This window comes from Lipotes vexillifer, unplaced genomic scaffold, assembly GCF_000442215.2.
Source record: "Lipotes vexillifer unplaced genomic scaffold, Lipotes_vexillifer_v1.1 scaffold37, whole genome shotgun sequence".
Taxonomy (NCBI): domain Eukaryota; kingdom Metazoa; phylum Chordata; class Mammalia; order Artiodactyla; family Lipotidae; genus Lipotes; species Lipotes vexillifer.
Window position 1 is genome coordinate 3,903,146 of NW_006791811.1, and position 24,520 is coordinate 3,927,665.

Genomic DNA, 24,520 nt, shown 5'->3' on the forward strand with positions numbered 1-24,520 from the left:
TCTTTCCCTTTTCTCCCTTTATTCCTCTGTTTAAAAAAAGATCATGGTTCTTATTGTATTTTGCTAGTACATGCTTCAGTGTGCATCTATAAAAAGTGTACATTTTAATGCTGTGTCACACAAAACAACATTAATAACTGTTTGGTGTCATCTAGTACCTGGTCCATATTCAGATTTCTTCAATTGTATAATTGCTTAAATTGTATAAATGTTCTTTTATAGTTATTTTGTTCAAGTCAGGATCCAAACAGTGTCTACATTTTGCCTTTTGTTGTTATGAATTTAATTTCATCTAATTCCTAAATACTTGCTTTTAGTTATGCATACTATTTATCTGAGAAAATTTTTCATTTGAGATAAAGAGTAGTAAAGATGAATGTGCGGGGTTTTTTTTCTTGTCTATAAGAATAAGTGTAGGGCTTCCCTGGTGGCGCAGTGGTTGAGAGTCCACCTGCCAATGCAGGGGACACAGGTTCGTGCCCCGGTCTGGGAAGATCCCACATGCCGTGGAGCAGCTGGGCCCGTGACCCATGGCCACTGAGCCTGCGTGTCCGGAGCCTGTGCTCCGCAACAGGAGAGGCCACAACAGTGACAGGCCCGCGTACCGCAAAAAAAATAAAAAGAAAAAAAAAAAAGAATAAGTGTATAAACAAAACTTTTCTAGGCTAATAAGCATATGTAATGTGCTCTCTTGTGTGCACATATTGGAGAAAAATGGAAAACTGCTTAGGAAGCTTCACAGCATATTTTGTGATGCTCATGGTTTATAATATAATACAATTAAAACATATGCTGGGCTATGCTGGAACCTAGAGGAGCTTTTGATCTAGTAGGAAGTAGCAATCTCCACAACAGAAAGATAACTAAGGAGCAACATATGGTAGGTATTAAATGAATTATTATAGACAGTAAGAACTTGGCACGTTAAAACTGGGTGAGATTATTGCCAGTTTGGTGAGTTTTCTGTAGAGATGGGATTAGACCTGGGTCTTGGCTGGTAAAGCATAGATTTACGATAACAGGAATAACCTTTCAGGTTAGCATACCATGAATAAATGCACAAAAGATGTGCAAGTGCTAGGTAACTTCAGGAGGGGCCAGTGAAGAGTAGACAGTTGGGTTAGAGAAGTAGTGGGTAGTAAGGCAGTCAGATTCTAGCATACTTTGATATTCGACTATGGAGTTAGGAGTTACCTTGCTGTCAAGAGGATGGTTACTGAAGATTTTTTAGGCAGATGACACGAAAAAGAGTGTTTTTGGAAACTCTGCTGGTCACATGTAGAAGCAGTGTAGAGGTTTGGCATGTAATTGATACCTGTAGTCATGGTGGGAAGAGGAAGACAAGGCAAAGGGTAGTTTTAAAGGACAAGATACCAGAGTAAGGGAAAGGGAGATTTAAAGATGATTAATCTATGCAATGAATAATAAATAAGCCGTAGAGATCTAATGCATGGTATAATGAGTATAGACAACAGTATTATACTATAATCATCAACCTTGCTAAGAGACTTAAACTTAGTTATCCCAGTGACTAAAATGAAAGGATAAAAATGTAATGTGATAGAAGTGCTCAATATTGCTACAAAGGCAGTCATATTATAATATATAAATGTATCAAGTTAATGTATTTGACACCTTAAATTTACACACTGTTTTATGTTATCTATATTCAGTTAAAGAAAGATTAATCTATTTCATAGTAGAGATATATTTACTGAAAATGTGTCAAATTTTAAAATACTTCATAATTTCCCAAGGTAATTTTATAAAGTGTTTCTGTTACTGTATACTTTGGTGTTTACGGGAAGTATTACAGGATGAAATGGTGAGGTCACTTACTTAGTGGCTTTGGTTGTAGTAGTATATACAGTTTAATTCAGTATGAAAAACAATGTAAGGATTATTATTTTTTTAAAGGATAAACTATGTCTCTATTTGGACTGGTTCTATAACCAGAATCTCCAAGCAAAATGTGATTTACCAAAATATCTTATGTCTTCCCTGGTAAATCATTACACTGATCACGGTTTCTATCTCATCGCCTGTCTTTGCTGCTGATCATCACATGATCTCAAGGCTTCAGGAAAATTGAAAAGTAACTCCTCCTTGCACAAAAAAATTGGGGATCTCTATTAGTTAGGATATGTGTTTGGCCACTCCATTAGAGACCCAGAATAATACCTGATGAAATAAAGTTTAATTTTCTCTGACATAGTCTAAAGGTAAGCAGTGCAGGGCTCCATTGTGTTGGGCAACTAAGCTGTCAGTGGCTCTGCCATCCCTAGAACGTTGCTCACATTTCCAAGATAGCTAATCTTCATGATCACATTCTAATTGTAAGATGGGAGAAAGGGCAGTACCTGGAATTTGGTCAGAAACTGGCCACACATGGGGCAGAAACTGTACTTTTCATTCTCAGTGGCCATATTCCTAGCCAAATATTAGGATTTTGTTACTGTGGGAGAAAAGTGAAGAATGGATATTAGGGAAGTGCCAGTTGTCTCTGCCATAGAATCCCATCTTTATTAGCTAAAGCAATAGTTTTTTAAACTTATTTGGCTCTGTAATTTTTTATTTACAAATGTGAAAAAGTAGCCTTGGTAACATTACCAGATTTGTTGAAATTTTGACCAAATATTAGAACTGGACTTTTTTGAATCTGTTAATATTCCTCTCTTCTTTATGAGAAATAAAACTGATGTTCTATTTTTGTCAGGTTGTTAACCCTTAGACCATACCTGTTTGGGATCTCCCCTCTCTCACCAGCAAAAACATTTCCTTCTCCTTCATAAGGTATTCTAACCTGTTAATCAAGTATTGCATATTATTATGTTAATTAATACAAACTTTTGAAATAAAGCTTTCAGTATAGTCAAAACGGAGCTAGTTGACAAATGGGCTCTTTGGGGCTGGATTGGTGGCAGTGGTGGTCGAATGAGAGGTTCTGTCTCCAGTACAGGCTTATCAAGGTCAGATCTGGTTACAAGCATGACAGCGTAAAAGCAATACTCCTAGAAGTATGACACTAGGTCCCAGGGATGTGGTGAGAGGCACAACTGTGTGAAAGCCATCTCTAGGTCATTGGAAGGAGCAGTTTTTACTTTACTTGCTTTGAGACTCTTTTGTTCCTCATTGCTACTAAATAGATGACTTTTGTCTACGAAGACAGTCTTGAGAATTTCCTTGAGATGATCACTTGCTAGTTTATGATTTGATTGGTCATGACAGTGTATTTGGATGTCCCTTGGAACTTCAAATATTTCACAGTGTGTTTTTTAGTTCTTGCTGCCTTCACTTAATTTAGCACTTTGCTGTTTGCTTCTCCGGTAACACTGGGATAATGTGATGCTTGAATGTACTGAGTACATGTCATCCATGTCTACATTTCAGAGTCCCTTTCTTCATCTTAACAAGTCTTGCTTAAATGAATAACATGGAAAAGCACATATGGAGCTCATAGCTAAAAGCTTTAGTTAGTGGAGTTCTTTTTTTGTATATTTTATGTGACTCGGCATAGGAATTATGATGATGCATGAAAATGGCAAAATATGGTGGTTTTAAGAATTTAACAGTTTTCATTGAAGTATTTCTTAAGCACTTATTACAGGTCTTAGTACTCTTAGTTCTTATGTGGAAAATAGGAAATGGAACTGTCACTTTTTTATGCCTGCTACCTATTGGGCATTCATGTAATCTTCACTGCAATTCTTCAGGAAGGGTATTTTAAACTCCATTTTACAGATGAGGAAACTGTGGGTCCTGAAGATTAAGTTGCTTACTTACAGGTGACTGCTGCTGCTGAATACTTGAGGATTTAGGTGGGAAGTTTCTTTGGGTCCTGTGGTATGACTTGAAAGTTATGGATATAGAGGTGGAGGGAAGGACATTCTCATTTAACAGAGAAGCACTCTGACAAAAAGGAGCAGAGGTTAGAAGTTACAAAACCAATGGTGATTTTGAAGGTAAATGTAAATTACTTTGTTTTAATATGATAAAACTAAAAGGGACTGTTTTATAATTAGATAAATACATCTTTATATATTCTGTTTTACATTGCAGATCTTTGAGAGTGTTAACTGTTTTAAATGCTCCTCTGAAATCAGACATCAAAATTTTACCTTTTTGGATTCATCCTCATTTTCTCCAGTTAGAAGTGTGTTCTTTGCTATATATATTGTACATAGCACAATGTATCAAAATTCATATACTACATGATGCTTTTTGAAAGGTAGTGACTTTGTTTTATTTTGCACATTTTAGGTAGGTTGGATTCTTAGCAAAATGAACCTTTAAAAATGTATTTCTTATTTATATAGAGGAAACTCCATAAAATATTTTTATGCAGGAGCAAGAGGGAATTGGTGGAAGTGGTTGTTTTGGGGGGCTTTGCCTTGCCAAAGTGGCTATGGATTGAAAAGTTAAAAGACCATTCCTTGTAAGTTTCCTGGAGGGTCTGAACTCTGGCAGCATCCAACCAAAGTAGAAGCTAAAAGAAAATTTGCCACGATTAAAGTTTTGGAAGTTTTTTCTTTGTTTTCTTCTTTTTAGAGGCATTAGAAGAAATGGACAGTGAGTTGCTCAAGTGTGAATTCTGTGGAAAGATGGGGTATGCTAATGAATTTCTGCGGTCAAAACGATTCTGCACTATGTCGTGTGCCAAAAGGTATTTCTGTTCTCTTGAATTTCCTAGAGCACAAGCCAACAACTGCTGTAACAAAACGAAAAAACTTGTAGAGTTTACCATTAGTCAAAACTAGATATTATAGAGGAATGATATCAAATAGGCATTATTTGGAGCTACTTTGCTATTTAGTTGTTAACTTTCGCTCCGTGAAAACTGCATATTCATAACACATACAGCATAATCTAATATTGAAGTGGCAATCTTCTGGTGGTAAGAATATGCTTAGGAGAACCCCTCCTGTGAATAGACTACTAGTCCTTAAGGTGTCAAAACAATATTTGTTTTATCAATATTGAAATACCTGGATTTACTTTGTTATATTTTAAAATGTTTCATTTCTTTTAACCATATCCTATTTATTTTAGGTTTCTAAGTGGGACAGCTATAGCATAAGTTCTCCACATTGTTATATTATCTGACAACAAAATGGCCTCTCTTCTAAACCTGTATTTTCAGTAGTAATGTTATAGGTGAATAGTATTACTATCAAAATTTTTAGTATCTTCATTGATCTAGTCGCAAGTTTAGTTTACATTAAAGAACACCCCTCTAATTCTGATTATAAATCCTAATTTTAGGTATTTCCCACCAAAGGTGAAGTGTATGCACAGGTTGATTATTTTGAAATTTGTTTTCTATTCCAAAAGTTATTATTCTCTCAAAGAATTCAAGAACTTAAAGATTCATCCAGGGAATTTCTTGCTTGAATACATTATTTAGTATGGTGCCCCAAAAATATACTTAGTAAAACTTAAGTTAAATAACTAGTAGAAGTATTTTCCTCTAAAAATGGGTCATTGGTTTTTCAATTGTCAATGTTATTCAGATATTCTTTCACGTTATTGATAGTCCTAATCAAATTATGTAACTCCTGTTTTAACTTAGGAGTTTTTCCAGTTTGCATGCACTACAAGAAGGAATATTGGCTCTGTGATTCTAAGGGATTAAAAACTGAGGGAGAAGGATTGCCTTTCAGAATACTTTAAACTCCTTGACTATTTAGAACTATTTCAGGACATTTAACACTACAGTCGCTCTTCTCCCAGAGGTGATTGCTCAGTTGTCCTGTTACTGTACCTTTAGGCGAAGCTCTTTAGAGGTTTAGGGGTCCTAATGTAGGAAACTGCAGACGAGAGAAGAGCAAGGAGGAGAGGGTAAATTAGGTCTCACCTGAGAGCTGCTGTTTGCATGTCTGCCGTCTTAGATATCTAAATATTTAGGGACTAAATAGCAAGTGTAAAGTCAGTCTCTCTTCTCTGTTCTGTAGTCAGCTAGGAAAGAAGTTTTGTCAGTTGATGTGAATGAAAATCAGAAACCTTTAGAGCTGAGTCCACAGATGAGCATAATGAACACAGGAGGAGCTTGTTGAATTGTTTTAGGGTAAAATGAAGTGACCATCAGGACACTTTTCTTTTTTATATTTTTAGTGGAAAAATAGCCTATTCACTCTCATAGTACTCCTTACTTCTACCTCCTGATATTTTCATAAAACATAGGTGAGGAAATTCTTGTCATTTCCCTGAAAAATCATCTTAGAGCAAAAGAGTTTTGAAAATAAGAAATTACAATGGCAGTTTTATGTGTAAGAAAAGAGGAACTGTGTATATTTTTCTTAGCCTCTGTGTAGCTTTTCAGAAATTTGTATCTTAGATCATCTCTTTTCACTCTTCTTTCTAGGGAAGGGGTTGGCAAACTATGCCCAGGCTGAGTCCTTTTTGGAGCCTATTTTTATATGGTCCCTGAACTAAGGATAGTATTTAAATTTTTAGGTGGTTGAAAAAGAATCAAAAGAATAACATTTTGTGACACCTGAAAATTACATAAAATTCAAATTTAAATGTTATTAAATAAAGTTTTATTGGAACACATCCATGCTCATTCATTATTTTTTTTAAAATATATTTATTTATTTATTTTTGGCTGCGTTGGGTCTTTGTTGCTGCGCACGGGCTTCCTCTAGTTGCAAGAGCAGAGGCTGCTTTTCATTGCGGTGCGTGGGCTTCTCATTGCGGTGGCTTCTCTTTGTTGCAGAGTACAGGCTCTAGGCGTGCAGGTTTCAGTAGTTGTGGCGCACAGGCTCAATAATTGTGGCTCGCGGGCTCTAGAGTGCAGGCTCAGCAGTTGTGGCGCATGGGCCTAGTTGCTCCGTGGCATGTGGGATCTTCCCAGACCAGGGCTCAAACCCATGTCCCCTGCATTGGCAGGCGGATTCTCAACCACTGCGCCACCAGGGAAGTCCCCATGCTCATTCATTATTGTCTAAGGCTGCTTTCATGTTACAGTTGCAGAGTTGAGTAGTTGGGCCAGAAACTTGTGTGGCTTACAAAGCCTAAAATATTTAATATCTGGCCCTTTACAGAAGAAGTTTTCCAGCACCTGTTCTAGGGTGTTGGAACTCAGTAAATGGCATGGGACTCTTTTAAGCTGTCATCATGCTTTATAAAGGTCTACATTAAAAAATTTTAGAGTACTCACTTCGACAGCACATATTCTAAAATTGGAATGCTACAGAGAAGATTAGCATGGCCCCTGCACAAAGATGATAGGCAAATACATAAAGTGTTCCATATTTTAAATACATATATGTTAAAAATGTATATTTTAAAATATTAGTCTGTTTTGATAAAATAAAATAAAATAAATAAAAATAATCTTTCAGCCAATTTTAAAGAATTATATATATTTGAATTTCCTGAATTCCTGAGACCCATGAATTCCTTGTGGAACTTTGAAATCTCAGCTTTACCTTTTCATTCCTAAAATATTTGAAAAATATTTTACTAGCCATTTGAGATATCCCCCTCTCTACTATATTAACCTCTTTTTATTACTCTCTCTTCAGAAATTATTACCTGGAAAAATAACAATTTGAACGTTTAAATAATTAATTCATAATTTATTTTCTCCTGGAACCTTGAATTATTTTGCAGCTAGAAAAATGAGTTATCCTTTGTATTTTGCAGAGAGTTTCTATCATGCTGTTATTAGGAGAAAATATCAATACCTTGTTATAGGTGTCCAGTATTATATTGAGAGCTATATTATGATGTAAAACGAAGCCACTTTTTTTTTTTTACTGTTAGCATAAGTAAATCTGTTGAACACTATGGTTTACTTTCTGAGGTATTACAGACCATAATGAAATAAATGGCACTTACTGATTCACAACTGCACTTTAAGGTCATAATTAGTTACTAAATGGAGTGTCCCATACATCATTTAATTTTTTTCTTACTTGAATTTCTTAGGTACAATGTTAGCTGTTCTAAAAAATTTGCACTTAGTCGTTGGAATCGTAAGCCTGATAATCAAAGTCTTGGGCATCGTGGCCGTCGTTCAAGTGGCCCTGATGGGGCAGCAAGAGAACATATCCTTAGGCAGGTCTGTAGAAACTTTGATTCAATGTACAATACCCTTTTCAGAAATACAAGGAAAGTGCAATGCTGTATTTTACCTGTACTACATTTTCCAGCTTCCAATTACTTATCCATCTGCAGAAGAAGACTTGGCTTCTCATGAAGATTCTGTGCCATCTGCTATGACAACACGCCTGCGCAGGCAGAGTGAGCGGGAAAGAGAGCGTGAGCTTCGGGATGTGAGAATGAGGAAAATGCCTGAGAACAGTGACTTGCTACCAGTTGCACAAACGGAGCCATCTGTATGGACAGTTGATGACGTCTGGGCCTTCATCCATTCTTTGCCTGGTATGTGATTCACCACTTTGGCCTTAATATTTGTCTTGTGCACACACAGAGGAATGACGTTAGATCCATCCACACCTATTGCACAAAAGGGTTAGAGAAGTTCTATGTATATGTACTCAGTAAATGGCATTTGGTATTGAAATGTGATCTGTCTCCTCTTGCTTATTCCCTCAGCACAACTGGGTATTTTCTCATACCCCCCAAGTCGATAAAAACTGACTAGTCCTGCTTCTGCTGTGACACCTCAGCCGGTGAAGAGATTAAAGGTGCTCTCTTCTCTTCAGTCTGATTTCTCTCGAGAGGTCAGTAGAGAGATTGAGTCAGACACTTCTTCCCTTCTGCTCTTCCAGTTTTCTATTCTATTTCCTCCTTATTTCCTAATTTAACCTTTTTTAAATGAAGTAAGAGAGACTATAATTTTTTTTTTTACTTTTTTGAAAGCTAATCAGCACCTTTTATAATATAAAAGTTTGGCTTCTTTAAAAAAAGAAAAACAAGCTGTTTCTTTTAAAGGAGGCTGCATTCTTTGATTCTTTGCAGTAAATAGACATCAAGAATACTTCTGAAATTAAGTAGACAACTGAAATTCAGTTATGATATTCCATTCCAGTACTGAGGGTTACTTTCTTATTTATGTTTTCTGCTCTCTCATTTGGTACTCTTTCCATCAGCTTAAGTCATTATGTTCTTTATCTTTTTTCTTTACTACAACAGTAATCTTTTATTTCCACTTTCTCTAAGGGGCTGGCTACTGAAGACAGCTGCACCTTTGCTCATCATGAGACCCACACTGCTATATATGTTAAGACAATATATATTTTTTTAATCAGCAAACCTTTATCATTCACTTTGACCTTATGAATATGGAAAATAAGGTTTTAAAAATATTTGTTCCATTTTGGTTTTTCAGTGAATCTATCATTTCTCTTGACACAAGCTTTCCAGAAAAATACATCCCCTTTGAACTTGTCTACAGACTTATTAAAATTAATCCAGCTATTTTTGCTAATTAGTCTTTCTATGAAGGTGACCACTGTCTCAGAAGCAAACTTACAGCTAAAGTGTTGGGAGTTCCCTGGTGACCTAGACGTTAGGATTCATCGCTTTCACTGCCGTGGCCCGGGTTCAATCCCTGGTTGGGGAATCATCCCACATGCCGTGTGGTGTGGCCAAAATACAAAAAATAATAATAATAAAAATTAAAATAAATTAATTAAATAAAGTGTTGTATGAGTGAAGAAAGTATATTCAGAAGTATTCTGCTTTTTAAAAAATTCCTGGCTTGTGATGGGTTGACTTAATGAACTTTCGATTTTATGGTGGTACAAAAACGATACACATTCAATAGAAACTGTGCTTCAGTTTTGAATTTTGGTCTTTTGCTGGTGGTATGAAGCACAGTACTCTCTCCTCAGGTTGGGTAGGGCAGCTCCCAGTCAGCCACGCTGTCACGAGGGTAAATAGCTGATAGAACCATTCTGTACCCACGCAACTCTGGTTTTCACTTTCAGCACAGTATTCAATAAATTACTTGAGACATTTAACACTTTATTATAAAATAGGCTTTGTGTTAGAAAATTTTGCCCAACTTACAGTAGGCTAATGTAAGTGTTCTGAGGACGTTTAAGGTAGGCTAGGCTAAACTATGATGTTCAGAAGGTTAGGTGTATTGAATGCATTTTCGACTTGATGTTTTCAACTTACGATGGGTTTGTCAGGATGTAAGTTGAGGAAGATATATATACAGAACTCTGAAATTTTATTAAATTATTGTTTCAATAGCTTGTTTTAGAAATGTTAAATAAGTTTTTCTTTTTTCTTTTTTTTTTAAACAAGGTATCGTCACTTTTAAAGAAAGATGAAATTGTTTAAAGAAGGGATACATTTTTCATGGGAAGAGTTTTAAGCATGCATCTAGGAAAACTTAGGTGTGATTTAAGTGTTGACTATGTGGGTTTAGAATCTGCTTTAAAAAGCTGACATATTAGAGAATGGTGAGTCTTCACTGGGTGTGGTTTTAATACTTAGTGCAAAAAATTTTAAGTTTTATACCAGTCTAGATATCTTGAGAATTAACATTGGAATTGACACTAATCCCTGAGGCTGGACTTTGATTCTGTCATCTTCAGACATAGTCTTCCAAATGGAGTACATGAGCTGTTAGCCTGATTTCTCATTAGGGGGAAAATATTTCTTTTCCTTTGGGGAGGAGGAAAGTAGTTGGCCAAATAATTAACAAATAATAGATACTGCTGATTCTTCTATGACTTCATATTTTTTTTTTTTAGGGCTAGTTTTCTAATTTTCCCCAGCATCCATTTGCCATGAGACTACTCTTGGCTGCTTTATTAGAACAAAGGCTAACTCCTTTGTCTTACTCTTGCTTCATTTGAATTGAAAAAAATTATTTCTTATAACTTGAGATGCTTGTCTTATTGAGTTCATCAAGACAGTTAATTTTGTTGCTAATTGTTTAGAGAACATTATATATAAAGCAGACTGCTTTATAATTTAGGATTGCTTGGTACTGTTTAAGAGTTTGCTGAATATAACTCTGCTTTTCTTTTACCTGATTAAATGGGAGTTTTTCTAAACTGCTTTGACAGGCTAAATAACAAGCTTATTTGTATGATCAGTTAACATCTTCTTTCTCAAAGTTTTTCTCTGAATAATGCCTGTAGCTTAAGGTAAATCTCAGCCAGAAAGCCATTATCTTTATTTCTCTATGTTCCTCTGGCCTTTGTAAACTTCCTTTTGAGCCGCTTTCAGTTCATTCAGGGCTGGATTTTTTTTTTTTCCCTGAGCTTTTCTCATGCAGTGAACAAACTTGTAAATTTTGTAATCTCTTGTATTTTGTTTCTTTCCAGTTGAGGCTAGGTTTCCCTCTTTCATCAGGGCACCTGTATTTATTCCTAAAGTTTTCTCTTCTCATTGTGTAATGTCACCTTGTGAACCATCTTGGTGGGACCATGTTAGAGCTGGTATGCAGACCAATCTCAGAGCTGTTACCAGAGTGAAAAATTATTTTCTTCAAAATTTTTGTACATTAAAAAGTTCTCTATAGGAACAGTTCTTTTTATTCTCAGTTTACTGCAGTTGTCTTCCTTAACTCTTCCTTGATACAGTGAACTGCCTTTTGCGAAGATCACTTTAGTCTGTATTTGTTGATCTGTGAATCTGCAGTAGATTTGGTTTCCCTGTAGTCATATAAAGTAGGTATTGTCTAAAAACATATGACGGTTTACTGGTTTTCATAATACTGATATTGGGACTTTTTAATTCTGTAGTATTGAGTGCAGGTAATATCTTTTCATCATCCTTACTGATGTTAGTTTTGGGGTGGGGTGTTTTGTTTTAGGTTTAGCTGGAAAAGTGACTGGACATTTGTAAGGTTCATTTGAGACCCATGTCCACATGCAGAGGTCCATGCCCATTCTGATGTCTGCTTGTGGTGATGTAAAGCCAGCTGAGCTGACTGGTTGCTGCAGTTGGGATATGTTCTGTAATGTTCCTGGGGCGCCAGCTGTTTTACAGAAGTAGATTCTAAATATGTCAGAAATTCATAGAACTATAGCTCAGTATACCTTGAGCATCTAGGTTTTTTTAAAAAATTCATCTTTCTCTAATATGTTTCAGGAAAGCATATTTGCTTCTGCCTTTTTTTTTCCATTTTTCTTTTTTAAGTCACTTTATTTTTTCATTTCTATTCTAATGTATGGTATAAATACCCTTTTTGTGGTTTGCTTAAGAAAGTTGTGATCTAAAATTCTGAAGATAATTCATTCCTTTGATCATGCTGTTTCCCAACTTTTTGTTCTGTATTATTTTGCTAATACATTTACCGTCTGTCTACAAGAAGACATTTGAAGAGCACTCTGATAATACCGAGGAACAAGCACATGCTATGAATTTCTTCATGGAGAACTCCTTGTTTCTATTCCCAAATGTAGCTCTTATGGTCCTCATTACTTCTCATTGCTTCTGTTTTCTGAATCTAAGTAAGTCCTATGCTATCTTTCTCTCTCTTCTTTTCTTTCCTGTGTTCTTGTAAGTAAGACTGAAGAGAGAAGAACATTTAGTTCTTTCATAAAAAGAAGGATGAAGTCACAACTAGATGCAAGATTAGTCAGTTTTGTCTGCCCAGTTTCGAGAGCTACCTCTGGGAAAAGAAAAGGGGCTTTTCTATGGTGAGTAATCCCATTTTACCTATATAGTTTCTTTTATATGGTAAGTGGCCAAAAGCATAAAAATTTTGCATAGGGTACTTTTGAAATGTCAGTTTTTAAAAATCTGAGAAATTATTAAAATAGAGAAATTGAAAAGCTGATTGCTATACAGGAAACAGGAAGGATACAACCAACAGAGAAGATGGAAAAGAAATAACCAAGAGAAAAGCTGGCCACACAGCTGAATACAGAAAAAAAGTTTGTGTTACTCTTACAGATGGCTCCTTTTTAGAAGATTCTGTTTTTTGTTTTTTGTTTTTTTTTCGGTACGCGGGCCTCTCACTGTTGCGGCCTCTCCTGTTGCGGAGCACAGGCTCCGGACGCGCAGGCTCAGCGGCCACGGCTCACGGGCCCAGCCGCTCTGCGGCATGTGGGATCTTCCCGGGCCGGGGCACGAACCCGTGTCCCCTGCATCGGCAGGCGGACTCTCAACCACTGCGCCACCAGGGAAGCCCAGAAGATTCTGTTTTTGTTCATTATTCATTCAGACAGTCCTTCACTTATCCAAAAATATATGTATTTAGCACCTACAATGTTTTGTGCTTGGTGCTGGGGTTATAGGGATGACATTATATAAGAGGATGACATCCTCTTATATAAACAAGAGGATGATACATTTGCGGTAGAAAGAATAATCATTCCAGCAACGTTGTATCCAAAGGTATAATATAACCATTTCTATTATCTTTTTCTTTGTGTTCTCCCTTAGAATGCTGATTTGAATAGAAAAGAAAGACTTTAAGCTTTTATAATTTTGTCTTTTATAAGGAAGCTTCCACATTTTTGCATTGTCTCCTCTCACGGTTCGTTAATTCATTACCTTCCCTGCTGGTTTCTTTACCCTTAGTAGGGAAGTTTATTAGCCTGGCTGTGCAAAATTTTGTAGATAATAGAAACGTTTGAGGTTCAAGTAGAGTGCTCACGTTGTTACTTGCTTTAAAGCACTTGGTTTACACAGAGAGGTAAAATATTGGTTATTTGTCAAGAGATTAGCCAGCAAGCTCAAAATTTCAATGAGAATTTATGTTTTCTTATCAGAAGTGGAGATTAGTCCAGTGATATTAAGATTTGAAGTTGAAATTACAAGTTGATCATTGTAATACATTTCAGCAATAGATTGATACTATAATTTTGATGGATTGGTTCTGTCCTGAGTGAATAATAAAAATGTTTTGGATGTGCCTGGCACATTGAAGTTTGTAAATCAGAATAAAGATACAAATGATAATGAGAGTGGTACTTGAGAAAATATTTCTAAATTATTATTTAAATGGCAGAACATTATATTTTATTCTTTTGTACCTGTATGTGAAGGATATGTTATACAAAGTAAAGTTCTTGAGGTATAATGACTAGTTAATCCAAACTTGCTGTATGTGTGGCATGCTTTCAGGTGACAGCATTGCCCTTTTCATGAAGGTATGTTATATCTGGACTGAACAATCTGTACATTTTACCTGACTTATAATTATTTCTGCAATATTATTTTTAGAACAAGAATTCCAAGTAAATGCTTTACCTGGATTTCGAATTCTTACTTTTTAGAATGTCAGGAAGTACTCTCTTCTTCAAGAGTGAACCCAAGACGACCATCAATAAATTTCATTTGTTTCTCAGCCTGTATTTCAGATACTCAGACCCAGTGAGAGCATAATTGTGACTGTTAGGAGTAACCTCTGATTGTTGTGTATTAATTCTAACATCCTTCCTCTGATCAAATTCTAGGCTGCCAGGATATCGCAGATGAGTTCAGAGCACAGGAGATTGATGGACAGGCTCTTCTCTTGCTAAAAGAAGACCATCTTATGAGTGCAATGAATATCAAGCTAGGCCCGGCCCTAAAGATCTGTGCACGCATCAACTCTCTGAAGGAATCTTAACGGGATCATGAGGCTTTGAGATAACAGCAGTTTTATTCTTAAACAAACTTGTAAGGTAAAGGCTCAAGTTGGCCTACAATATTATCACTTACTGTGATGGATAGCCAAGCACATTGGGATCTCTGCATTAAGGCTGACATTTCTTCTACAGATAAAATAATTCATTATATTGATACATTTTCATAATTAGCTAACATTGGTGAATTAATTTTACAGGTTACACACAACATTGAAAAAGACTTGTTATAGAGGGCCATGATATTTTTCAAAGTGTTTTACTAGATAATTTTTTTAAAGGTGATGTTTATCATTAATATAAAAAATCCTTTTGAAAGTAATTTAATGATTTACATTTCTCCTCTTTTGATTCGGTTTTCTTATACATTTTTCTACCCTATAATTTTTCTATGGGTTGTCGTGAGAGATATAATTTAGGAGTGATTTAGGAATAATTTTGGAGTCCAGTGACTGGAATTGTATGCAGTGAGATATCACTGTATGTTTTAAAAAACATGTCTTTTAGACAATTGCTTTGTCTATAAAAAAGGATTGCATTCTAGCATGAATAATACTGATCTGGAAGTTAGAAGATTTGGTTTCTTTTCCAAACTTGACCAAGAATTTGCTGTGACTGAGGAAGTTAGTTTTCCTCTTAGTTTTTGTTCTTTTAGAGCAGTGGTTCTCAACAGAGGTCAGTTTTTTTCCCCAGGGGACATTTGAAAATGTCAAGGGACATTTTGGTTGTCATAGCTTAGGGGTTGGGCGGGGGGTTGCTGTTGGTATCTGATGCGTGGACAGGGATGTCGCTAAATATCCTACAATGCACAGGACAGCCCTCTACAACAAGGAGTTATCTGGTCCAAAATGTCAGTAGTGCCAAGGTTGAGAAACCGTAACATAGGAGGGATAAATGTTGCTCTTTTTCACCCAGAGGGATATTTTGAGGAAAAAAATTTAAAAAGGGATGTAATAAGGAATACATTGTACAATGGAAGTATTTCAGATAGCATTAATGTTCTGCTAGAGTATTTTTCCCAGTTTTATGCATTCTAGAAAAAGGGGGAAAATCTGCCTGTAAAATGAGGACTAGCATACTTAGACTTTTGCCTCTCAGTATTGAGTCATAATAACAATTCTCTTTCATATCTCTCTGCACTGATGAAGGCATAATATGATTATGCCTTATGAACCAGTGCACAGCCTTTGCTGGCAGGGTGATGCTTTGTAGTGGCTGTGTGGTTGGTCTTTGGATTTTTCTAGTGTTGAACAAGCTGGATCTAGCTAGAATGCACATTCCTTTTTCCTTGACTAAATCCTTGTATGCTTCCTGCAAAGCACTTATCCAACTGATCTCTCTTGGATAATTGGATCTAATTTTGTATGTACATGTTTTAGGGAAAAAAAATTTTAAAGCAAAACCTTTCATTGAACAGTTAGTGTTCTGTTAGAATTATGGCACTAAAAATTGTGGCAGGCCTGTGAACTTTATAGTCCTGGACATCAAAAATGTTTTAATCTTTTTTTTTTATCTTATCTTTACCATACAATGGAAATGTTTTAATAATTGAAGGAGCATACACAGATATTTGGCAGAAGTTCAGTAAGTGAGGAAGAGTCCGTGGGTTTCAGTCATTGTCACTGATCTTTTAAAAAAGATTGTGTTACGCTAGAAGACTAAAGATGTCATTAAAGACATCACAGATATTTATCTTTTGGCTTTGTGTACATTAGAGAATGTTGATTATTTTTATACAAAAATACAGCGGGTAATTTTTTTAACCTTTAGATGCCTCTTGTTTGAATGTATGCTTTGTGGGATTCTTTTGTGTAGTAATGTTTTAAAAAAAAGACATTTACTGATAGTTATGTGTAGGATTAGAATATGTAATATAATGTAAGGCTCATGTTCCAGACCTACAATAGCTTGTAGTCTATGTCACATATTTCTGTATATCACATTTTTAATTATTGGATTACAGTTTCAAGGAAAGGTAGGTACTCTACAGTTAATTTTCATTTATTAGCAGTTAATTATTATGACAGAGTTGTCGTATGCTTTGACTTTTCCCCTCATCTTGTAATTTCAGAACACAAGTATAGGTTAAGCATTAGTAGGAGATGGTCCACTGTATGAGGGCTGAAGGGCACAATGGAAAGTCTCCCCAGGAATTAAAACTTTGTCACAGATGATCCACAAACAATTCATACAGAATTGATTCTTTGGGGATAGACTCCCCTGGCAATAATGATTACCTCCCATAACTATATTATCTATATATAGCCTTTAAGGTATTAACTTGGAACTGTGGTCCCTCTTCTGATATCAGTCATTGTGTACTTACTGAAAGCCCCTGTGCGTAGCACTGTGTTAAGTATCCGAGAAAGCTTACAAGAGGGGTTTCCATTGGAGAGCACCTTATAATCCTAAATCTTATAATAATCTTAAGAACAGTCCAGATCTTCTGTTGTCCCTACTCAAAACATACCCAGAAAATATACTTGCTTTTTTCAAGTTATTTTCTTTAGAAATGGCTCATTGGCTTTTAACTAGTAGTTTTCCCATTGATGCAGCTGTTTCTTTCTGGGTGATTTAACTATCTGAATTTCAAAATTTCAGTTATGTATAATGGATATAGATGATAACACTGGGTGTCCACTTCTCTCCTGAGCTTAAAGCACAGTTTTACTATGAAATAGGTGGGGAGAGTGCTGTCATTTTTGTTTTCCTTCATATTACTAGTTGTTTTAGGATTTTGATTGAGGAGAAGGAATGACAAGCAGAAAGGGTACATGGGAAGTTCTTCCTACTTTTGCTACCTAAGTTTGCATTTTCTGACTTCTTTATACTGATGCACTTTTCCCATTGAGGAAGAAAATCCCTACAAAGTTTGAAATTTTATTTGCTTTAAGCCATGTGTTCCTAAGAAAGTACACAGAGAGCTGGTTTATAAAAGTTGTTTCTTACATGATGTGCATTTTCATCAAGCCTTGTGTAGGCATGTGCCTGACACAGCTGTGCAGCTTTGATATATAATCAGTATAAGAGTGCTGTCCCACAAGCTGTCACTTTTTAAGTGGCTGGTAATTTTTCCATGATGGTACTTTTGATTTGCTGGCACATCTTCTAAACAGACATTTTTTAAAGTCCCAGTTTAAGGGCCGTCCCCTCAGAATAGAGAATGTGGAATAGAAGGAAAGAAATATTAGTGAAGGAGCTTGAGAATGGTGGAGAAGCAGACAAGAGACCTGGCACTTTGTTTATCCCACTTCAGCGCTGAACAAATTTCTGCACTTTTGAAGTTAATATTCATGTTTTACCTAGTTCCAAATAGAAATTATTTTTTGTAGGTAGCCCACTTTAATTTTTGACATAGTTTGTCTTCCCATATCCAGTGTAATATTATAGTCAAGACATTTATTCAAATACCAGTCTTGGATTGAAATCTGTCCGAGTGCCCCATATCACTGGCTTGTTCAATTAAATGTTATGAAGTCCCATTATTTGCATTTGCAGGGTTTTGGTACCACCATGGCACAAGTATGGTAAGGAGGCAATATATAGATTGAGTATAGTCTATGTTTGCATGTGTGTAAACAGTCTTGGAAAGAATAAACTATTGCACATATATGGGAATGATGCTATCCTCATAGCCATACCGAGTGGAAGAAATCCCTGGCTGGACACACTGTTAAAACATTTCAAAGATATATTTTCGGCCAGAACAGCCTGGTTATATTTTGTGGTTTGAAGATCCTCACCCTTAGTGAATGGCAGGAACTCATGCTGCCTCTGGGCAATGGTAATTGAGCATTACTGCCTAATAGGATGAAAGAGCCTCACTCCCCTTTACCTCCTCAAGCCCTAAGGAAACTGTGTGAAAACTTTCTTCTTAGAGAGACCTTTGCCTGAAAATCCCTACAGAGGACTTTGTAGTAGGGTTAATTTTAGGGAGGTAACTGGGGCAGGAATTTCTAATACCTAACAGTCATGTCTTCATAAACCCTCTGGGCAGTGGAAACTGGCCATTTATGTACAGTGTTTGCTCAGTCTGTTTCCTTTGCAGGATATGTAACTATAACGGGGCCTTGGGGAAGGTTTTCTAGGGGAAAGGACAGGGAAGTGGAGGAGGAGACAAACGGAGGGAAAAGCATTCCAGACCCAAGAGGATACTGAGTGAGGTTGTGTAGTATAGATATGGCCATCAGTAGTTCAGAATAATAAATTGTAATGGTTGGGTCCCAGTTATAGCAATAAACAGAGTATAGTTTTTTTTATGTCAAGATTTACCTGTAATCAAACTCATTCTTTTACTCTCTTTATCAAGAGATTCTGCCCTTAGGAGCATATTAATAGTTCCAATAATATATAAATTGGTGATACTTTGACTTCTGAAAAAGGTGACAATTATTATAGTTGGAGAATATTTGTCAAGACTCAAAGTTTGTTATAATTGAGTTATCAGAATTATATAGAGGAGAGAGTATCCATTGTCAGATACTACAGTTGAATCAACCTTGTGGATTGTTACAAAGAAAGGCATTTTTAAAGATTTTTAAGATAGTGTTTTGTTAGGTTGTGTCTCAGTCTAAGAGTTGGATGACTAAGAGCTCTAGGGTTCTGTTTATTAGCGTGGATTTCAGTAAACACAAGCCTACCTCTATCTCTTTGATGCACAGTAGTGTGGATCATGAAATGAACTGTTTAATCTACATTCATCAATATTGGTATTTTCTGAAATCTGTTTAGAGCATTTGATTTCATCTTAACAATTGTGATTCAATTAAATAAGCACAAATACAATATTAGGGAAAGTAAATATGCAATCTTATTAAAATTTAATTTCAACCTATTATAAGCTGTACATCTTAAAAAAATTCTTTGGGAAGATATTCCTCTTTTGTTAGAAGTTCATAAAATGTATCATTATATAGTTTCCCTCATAGCACTAATATAAGCCATTTCTTCAATAAAAAAAATGTTGAAAATTATATTATCTTCTTTGGAAAAAGTTTCCTAAATTTTTAAAAATTATAAAGTTTTACATATTATTTTTCAGAGCTTATTTAATCTACTTTAAAATAATACTATGGTAAAGTGTTTTTTTGGAAGTTGTAAAGCACTGATACAAATATAATTTTTACCATCATATTCCAGAGCAAAACGTCTGGCTTTTCCTGAACTTTCACTTTAGTACACGTACATGAGAAGGGAGACCTGCCCACCTTCTCAGATCCGAAGCTCAGCTTCTCTAATGAAAACTCTCCCATTCTGCTCTACCACATGAACACACACCTCTGAAGTGCCACGTTCATGGGAGCTTTGGGAAATGTTTTCCACAAATGTTTCATTTTTTTCCCTTTGTATAGCTTGTGAACATTTAATTTTACTTAAAGGTGACAGTTTCAACCTCCGACATTAGAGAAGAGGTACATTTAAAAAGTATTTTTTTTTACTGCCTTTGAAAAGTACAGTTGCTCTCAGTGATATTGGTGGCGTCAGTATGAATCCATAGAAAAAGAAAACCTGTGTGTAAAGGTCTTAAAATGTATTGTTTTAAAAGAAGTAATAAATGAATTTTAATTTGGAAAAAAATCTATATAAATTTAAAGCACTATTATGCTAACATGGTATAGTTTTAAATGTAAGAGTAAAAAAAGTAAGTCCTTTTAGACCACCTATTTAAATTCACTCCAGTAATCTTAAGGATGGATAGTAGCTGTCTTACTGACTTGAAAGTTATATTTTAGGGACTGTTATCAGTGTTAAATCCTTGATTTTGTGGAGCTTTAATTGATGGAGGTGAAAAATTTGGGGTTTATAAGAGCAGTGGGGAATGGTAGTGAAATGAACATCAACATATTTTAGAAAAAGGAACTTTTTTTAGTCTTGCCTCAAGCAAACCAGATGTATCCATTGCTTAAAATCTTTTAGAATGCTTATGTTAAAGCCATAATTTTGTTTTAGGTAGTACTAAATAATTACTTCAATAGTAAATAAGAGATGCACATAATCATTAAATTATCATGATAAATGAAGTATAAAACACTGGCTGGGAGACTGGGGTTTTACTTCTAGTTGGTGAATTAGCTGTGTGACACCTTAGGCCATTACTTAGCTTTTAACCTGTTTCCTCTTCTGAATATACAGCATGGAGCCTGTGCTACTCAAAATGTTGATTTTGTTTAAAATCATTTTAAGCTATATAAAACTACGATTCTAGGCCACATAATGGGGTATTTTTTAAAGTTGCTCCTACTTAATTCTCTTTTATCTTAATTCTCTTAATTTCCTTTCTTAATGGTTCATTTCACACTTAAGAGCCTTTGCTAAAAGATAATTATTTATTAAGCATCCATTTCCTGGGTCACCCACAGTCTTTGTTCTCCTAAGGATTAAGGTAGAAAATTCACACAGATGAGCAAATGAGGACATTTTTCTAAACGCCTCTTGCTAAACCACTGAACATATGAATACATCAGAATATTGTCATTCATTCATTTATCCATTCATTTAGCAAACCATTTGCACATTTACTGTGCAGTGTGTGGTATACTTAAGGAACTAGTAATAAGTAAACAAAATCCTCTGTTCCCCCCATTTTTGATTGTGGCTTGAACAAACATGGATGTAATTATTATTACTTAATGTACTGAATGTAAAGTTGGAACTGAGAGGGAATTTTTATGCATTGGGTAAAGGATTAGGCTAGGTGATATCTAAGGGATCTGAGTGAATCACATCATAATTCCTATAACACATTTTGCATACTAATCCATATATCTGATTAGGTTACAAAATTAAAGGTACCTAATATTAGGATTTATATTTTGAAACTGCTGTGACAGCCCATATTTCTCAGAATTATTTTGACAATTGAATCTATTCCAGAGGTGTTGCTATATGCAGGGTGTGTGACAGAACAATACAAAGAAGCTGGTGCTGATTTACTATACATTTTGAACTACACCCAGTATTGACAGTGCAGTAACTTTTGAAAACTGAAAAATCTCAGAAGAGCTTGCTGAACAGGTTTGGTTTTTATTTTGTTTTTGTCTTTTTCAAGCAAGAAAGATTACATAACATTTTACTATTATCACAAATATCTACTTTTTAGAAAGCACTCATATATTGCATAGTAAAAGGGTTACCTTTAAAATGCAGAACCGGTAAGCAGTAAAACAGTTTTGTGCTTGGAGCTTGAATTTACAAGTATTTGGGGAGTAAATATAGAGTGGGAGAATTGATTAACTGGGAAGAAGGTCCCTTACCACCCGAGGATTCTGTGAATTACATTGTGATTTCCTGTTGACACAACTTTACATATTAATATCACTTGATACTGACCTTCTCCATAAAGATACAAAATGAAAATATATTAAAAAGATCTTTTATGTATCATAGTCACAGCTTTTAAAGCAGGAAAATGTCCAAATACGTGTTAGACTAGAATCTATAATAAAGTGTTTGTAAACAGGAACACTAACATCCAAGTGACCAGATAGTCTGGGTTAAAAAAAATTTTTCCATGGTACTGGTTAAAACTCTTAAAATATTTTAACTTACGTAATTTTTCAAATATTTTTGCTGTTAAAATATCTATTACATAAATACTTTTGGTATGTGTATTCTAAATTTTTAAAAAATCAGTGGGAGTGTGCAAAGATGGTATAATTTTGGACATCTCATTTCTAAGACATTTAACTAGATTCCCAATCACATCATTCAAAAGCTTGGTCTTTGTTTTTTCCATAGGAAAAAAAAAAGTCAAAGTAAGCTACAAAAAACTCCTCAAAGTAAGGGGTGAGCTTGTGCTGTAGGTTGGAGGTATAGACAGCAGTGTGCAGGATGGATACCGACACTGGTGTCAGGCATTTCAAGCCTCTTTGTTGAATTAGTGCTTTTTGTCTGCTTGCTTGTTGAAAACATTTTTTGCTGTTGACTTAAAGGCAAATTGTGATAAACTTCTTAAAATTTTTATTTTTGATGCCTTATGCACATGTTAACTGATTTTTTAATTCCTCCTTTTGCTTCCTCCCATTGTTCTAATTAAATAGGACTTTCATATTATTAAAACCTCAAACACTGACCCAACCAGGATGAACAAAGAATCACCAAGGGGAAAGAAAACATTTTTTTATCTTTACAAAAAACAAATGTTAAGATTATATATAGATGTATTCTTTATGTTGGATATTGTACTAGAGTCCTCCTTGCAGGGAATGAAATAGTTTTAGCACTCTTAGCATTAGCGGTCCTAGATTGGTGTCTATAGCTGCAGTTTTAAAATGTATAACCTGACAATGAAGTTAATTTTGCATTATAAGAGCACACCATGATCTATGTAAAAAGATTGTCCATTTGGTGTATTTTTTTAAAAAAGAGAAAGCACTTTCATATTAACAGTAGCATGTGTATGAACTTTAGATTTTCATATTTGTTGTGTCTGTATTCAGTGAAGTAAAATTGAACATTTCAAATGTTTGTTGATGGCAACATTAACTGTTAAATTAAAGCACCTTATACTCTGCTGCTTAAACTTGCTTGTAATTGCACCTTTGTTACCTGCACATTTTCACATAGAATATTGTTGTAACATTGCTTCATGTGGGTCTGGATGGAAGGTTAGTGGGCCTACAGGATCATTTATTTATATTGTTTATATTACAATAATATATTGTAGACCAGTTGTAAGTTCATTTCTTTACAAATAAAAGCCTCTTCCATTTGGCTGGTCAACTGAATAATTTCTTTTTTTCCTTTAAGCTTGTGAGGCATGGGGCATCTTCTAAGTAAACAAACAGCTTAGTGGGGCTTGAAATAGTTATACGTTATCCAGGTTTAAATCTGCAGAGAGGATGTCTTTACTAATTAAGTAAAATATATTCTTAAGTATCTCAGTTCCACATATGGCCAATTAGAAAGCCACTACATTCAGAAGGAAAGTAACACAGAGAAGTAGAGTAGGTTTGTACATTGACAAATTAGACGGTATCTGTGTAGCTTAACTCACAGAGTGATTTCAGATTTTTCTGCCGTTTAGATTGCTTCACTCCAGTAGTTCTCAACCGGGAACAGTTTTGCCCACTGAAGGGAGTATGGCAGTCTCCGGAGACATTGTGATTGTAGTGACTGAGAAAGGAGGTTCTACTGGCACCTAGTGGATAGAAGGCAGAGATGCTGCCAAACATGCTGCAGCACACAGCACAGCTCCCCCAACGAAGGGTTATCCAACAGAAAACATCAGTAGTGCTGAGGGTGAGAAACCCTACCTTCACACCATGGTACGTGGCCAATGTGATTATGGGTTGTCATGCAAATATATGACAGATGATAAGTTACAACTGAAGATGGATCTGTTATGTCAGGGAAGAGACTTAGTCACCACTCCCAGTTCTGTAAGGTGAGCAACCAAAACTTTTCTTTTAGGAATATTTGCACTAAGAACAGAGATATATTTTTTTAAATTCGCTGGATTTATTTTTTTTTCATTTACCATTTTAACCACTTTATTTTTTAAAAAGTATTTATTTATTTATTTATCGGCTGCGTTGGGTCTTCATTGCTGCACACGGGCTTTCTCTCTAGCTGCGGCAAGCGGGGGCTGCTCTTCATTGCGGTGCGCGGGCTTCTCATCGCGGTGGCTTCTCTCGCTGTGGAGCACGGGCTCTAGGTGCGCGGGCTTAAGTAGCTGCCTCACATGGGCTCAGTAGTTGAGGCACGTGGGCCCTAGAGTGCACAGGCTGCAGTAGTTGCAGCCCACGGGCTCTAGGCTGCGCAGGCTTCGGTGGTTGTGGCTCGCGGGCTCTAGAGCGCAGGCTCGGTAGTTTGTGGCGCACTGGCTTAGTTGCTCCGCGGCATGTGGGATCTTGCCGGACCAGGGCTCGAACCCGTGTCCCCTGCATTGGCAGGCGGATTCTTAACCACTGCGCCACCAGGGAAGTCCTAAAATTAGCTAAATTTAAATTGCACTAATCTTTCCCCTTATGTTAAAGAATGTTTACACCGAATTAGTTAAAGAAAACAAT

General features: G+C 35.8%; 1 protein-coding gene across 3 annotated transcripts in view; it reads left to right on the forward strand.

Moving 5' to 3' along the window:
- PHC3 (polyhomeotic homolog 3) overlaps positions 1-14,832 on the forward strand; it is a 79,746-nt gene extending 64,914 nt beyond the window's left edge. For 2 of the 3 annotated variants that reach the window (XM_007464734.1, XM_007464733.1), the window contains exons 12-15: positions 4,549-4,663; positions 7,933-8,065; positions 8,157-8,388; positions 14,340-14,832. In XM_007464734.1, the coding sequence (XP_007464796.1) occupies positions 4,549-4,663; positions 7,933-8,065; positions 8,157-8,388; positions 14,340-14,494 (635 nt within the window). In that variant the 3' untranslated portion in view covers positions 14,495-14,832. Of the gene's footprint in view, positions 1-4,548; positions 4,664-7,932; positions 8,066-8,156; positions 8,389-14,339 lie in introns of those variants that run through there. The other variant, XM_007464735.1, reaches the window with a different exon arrangement.
- The last annotated feature ends 9,688 nt before the right edge of the window (positions 14,833-24,520 follow it).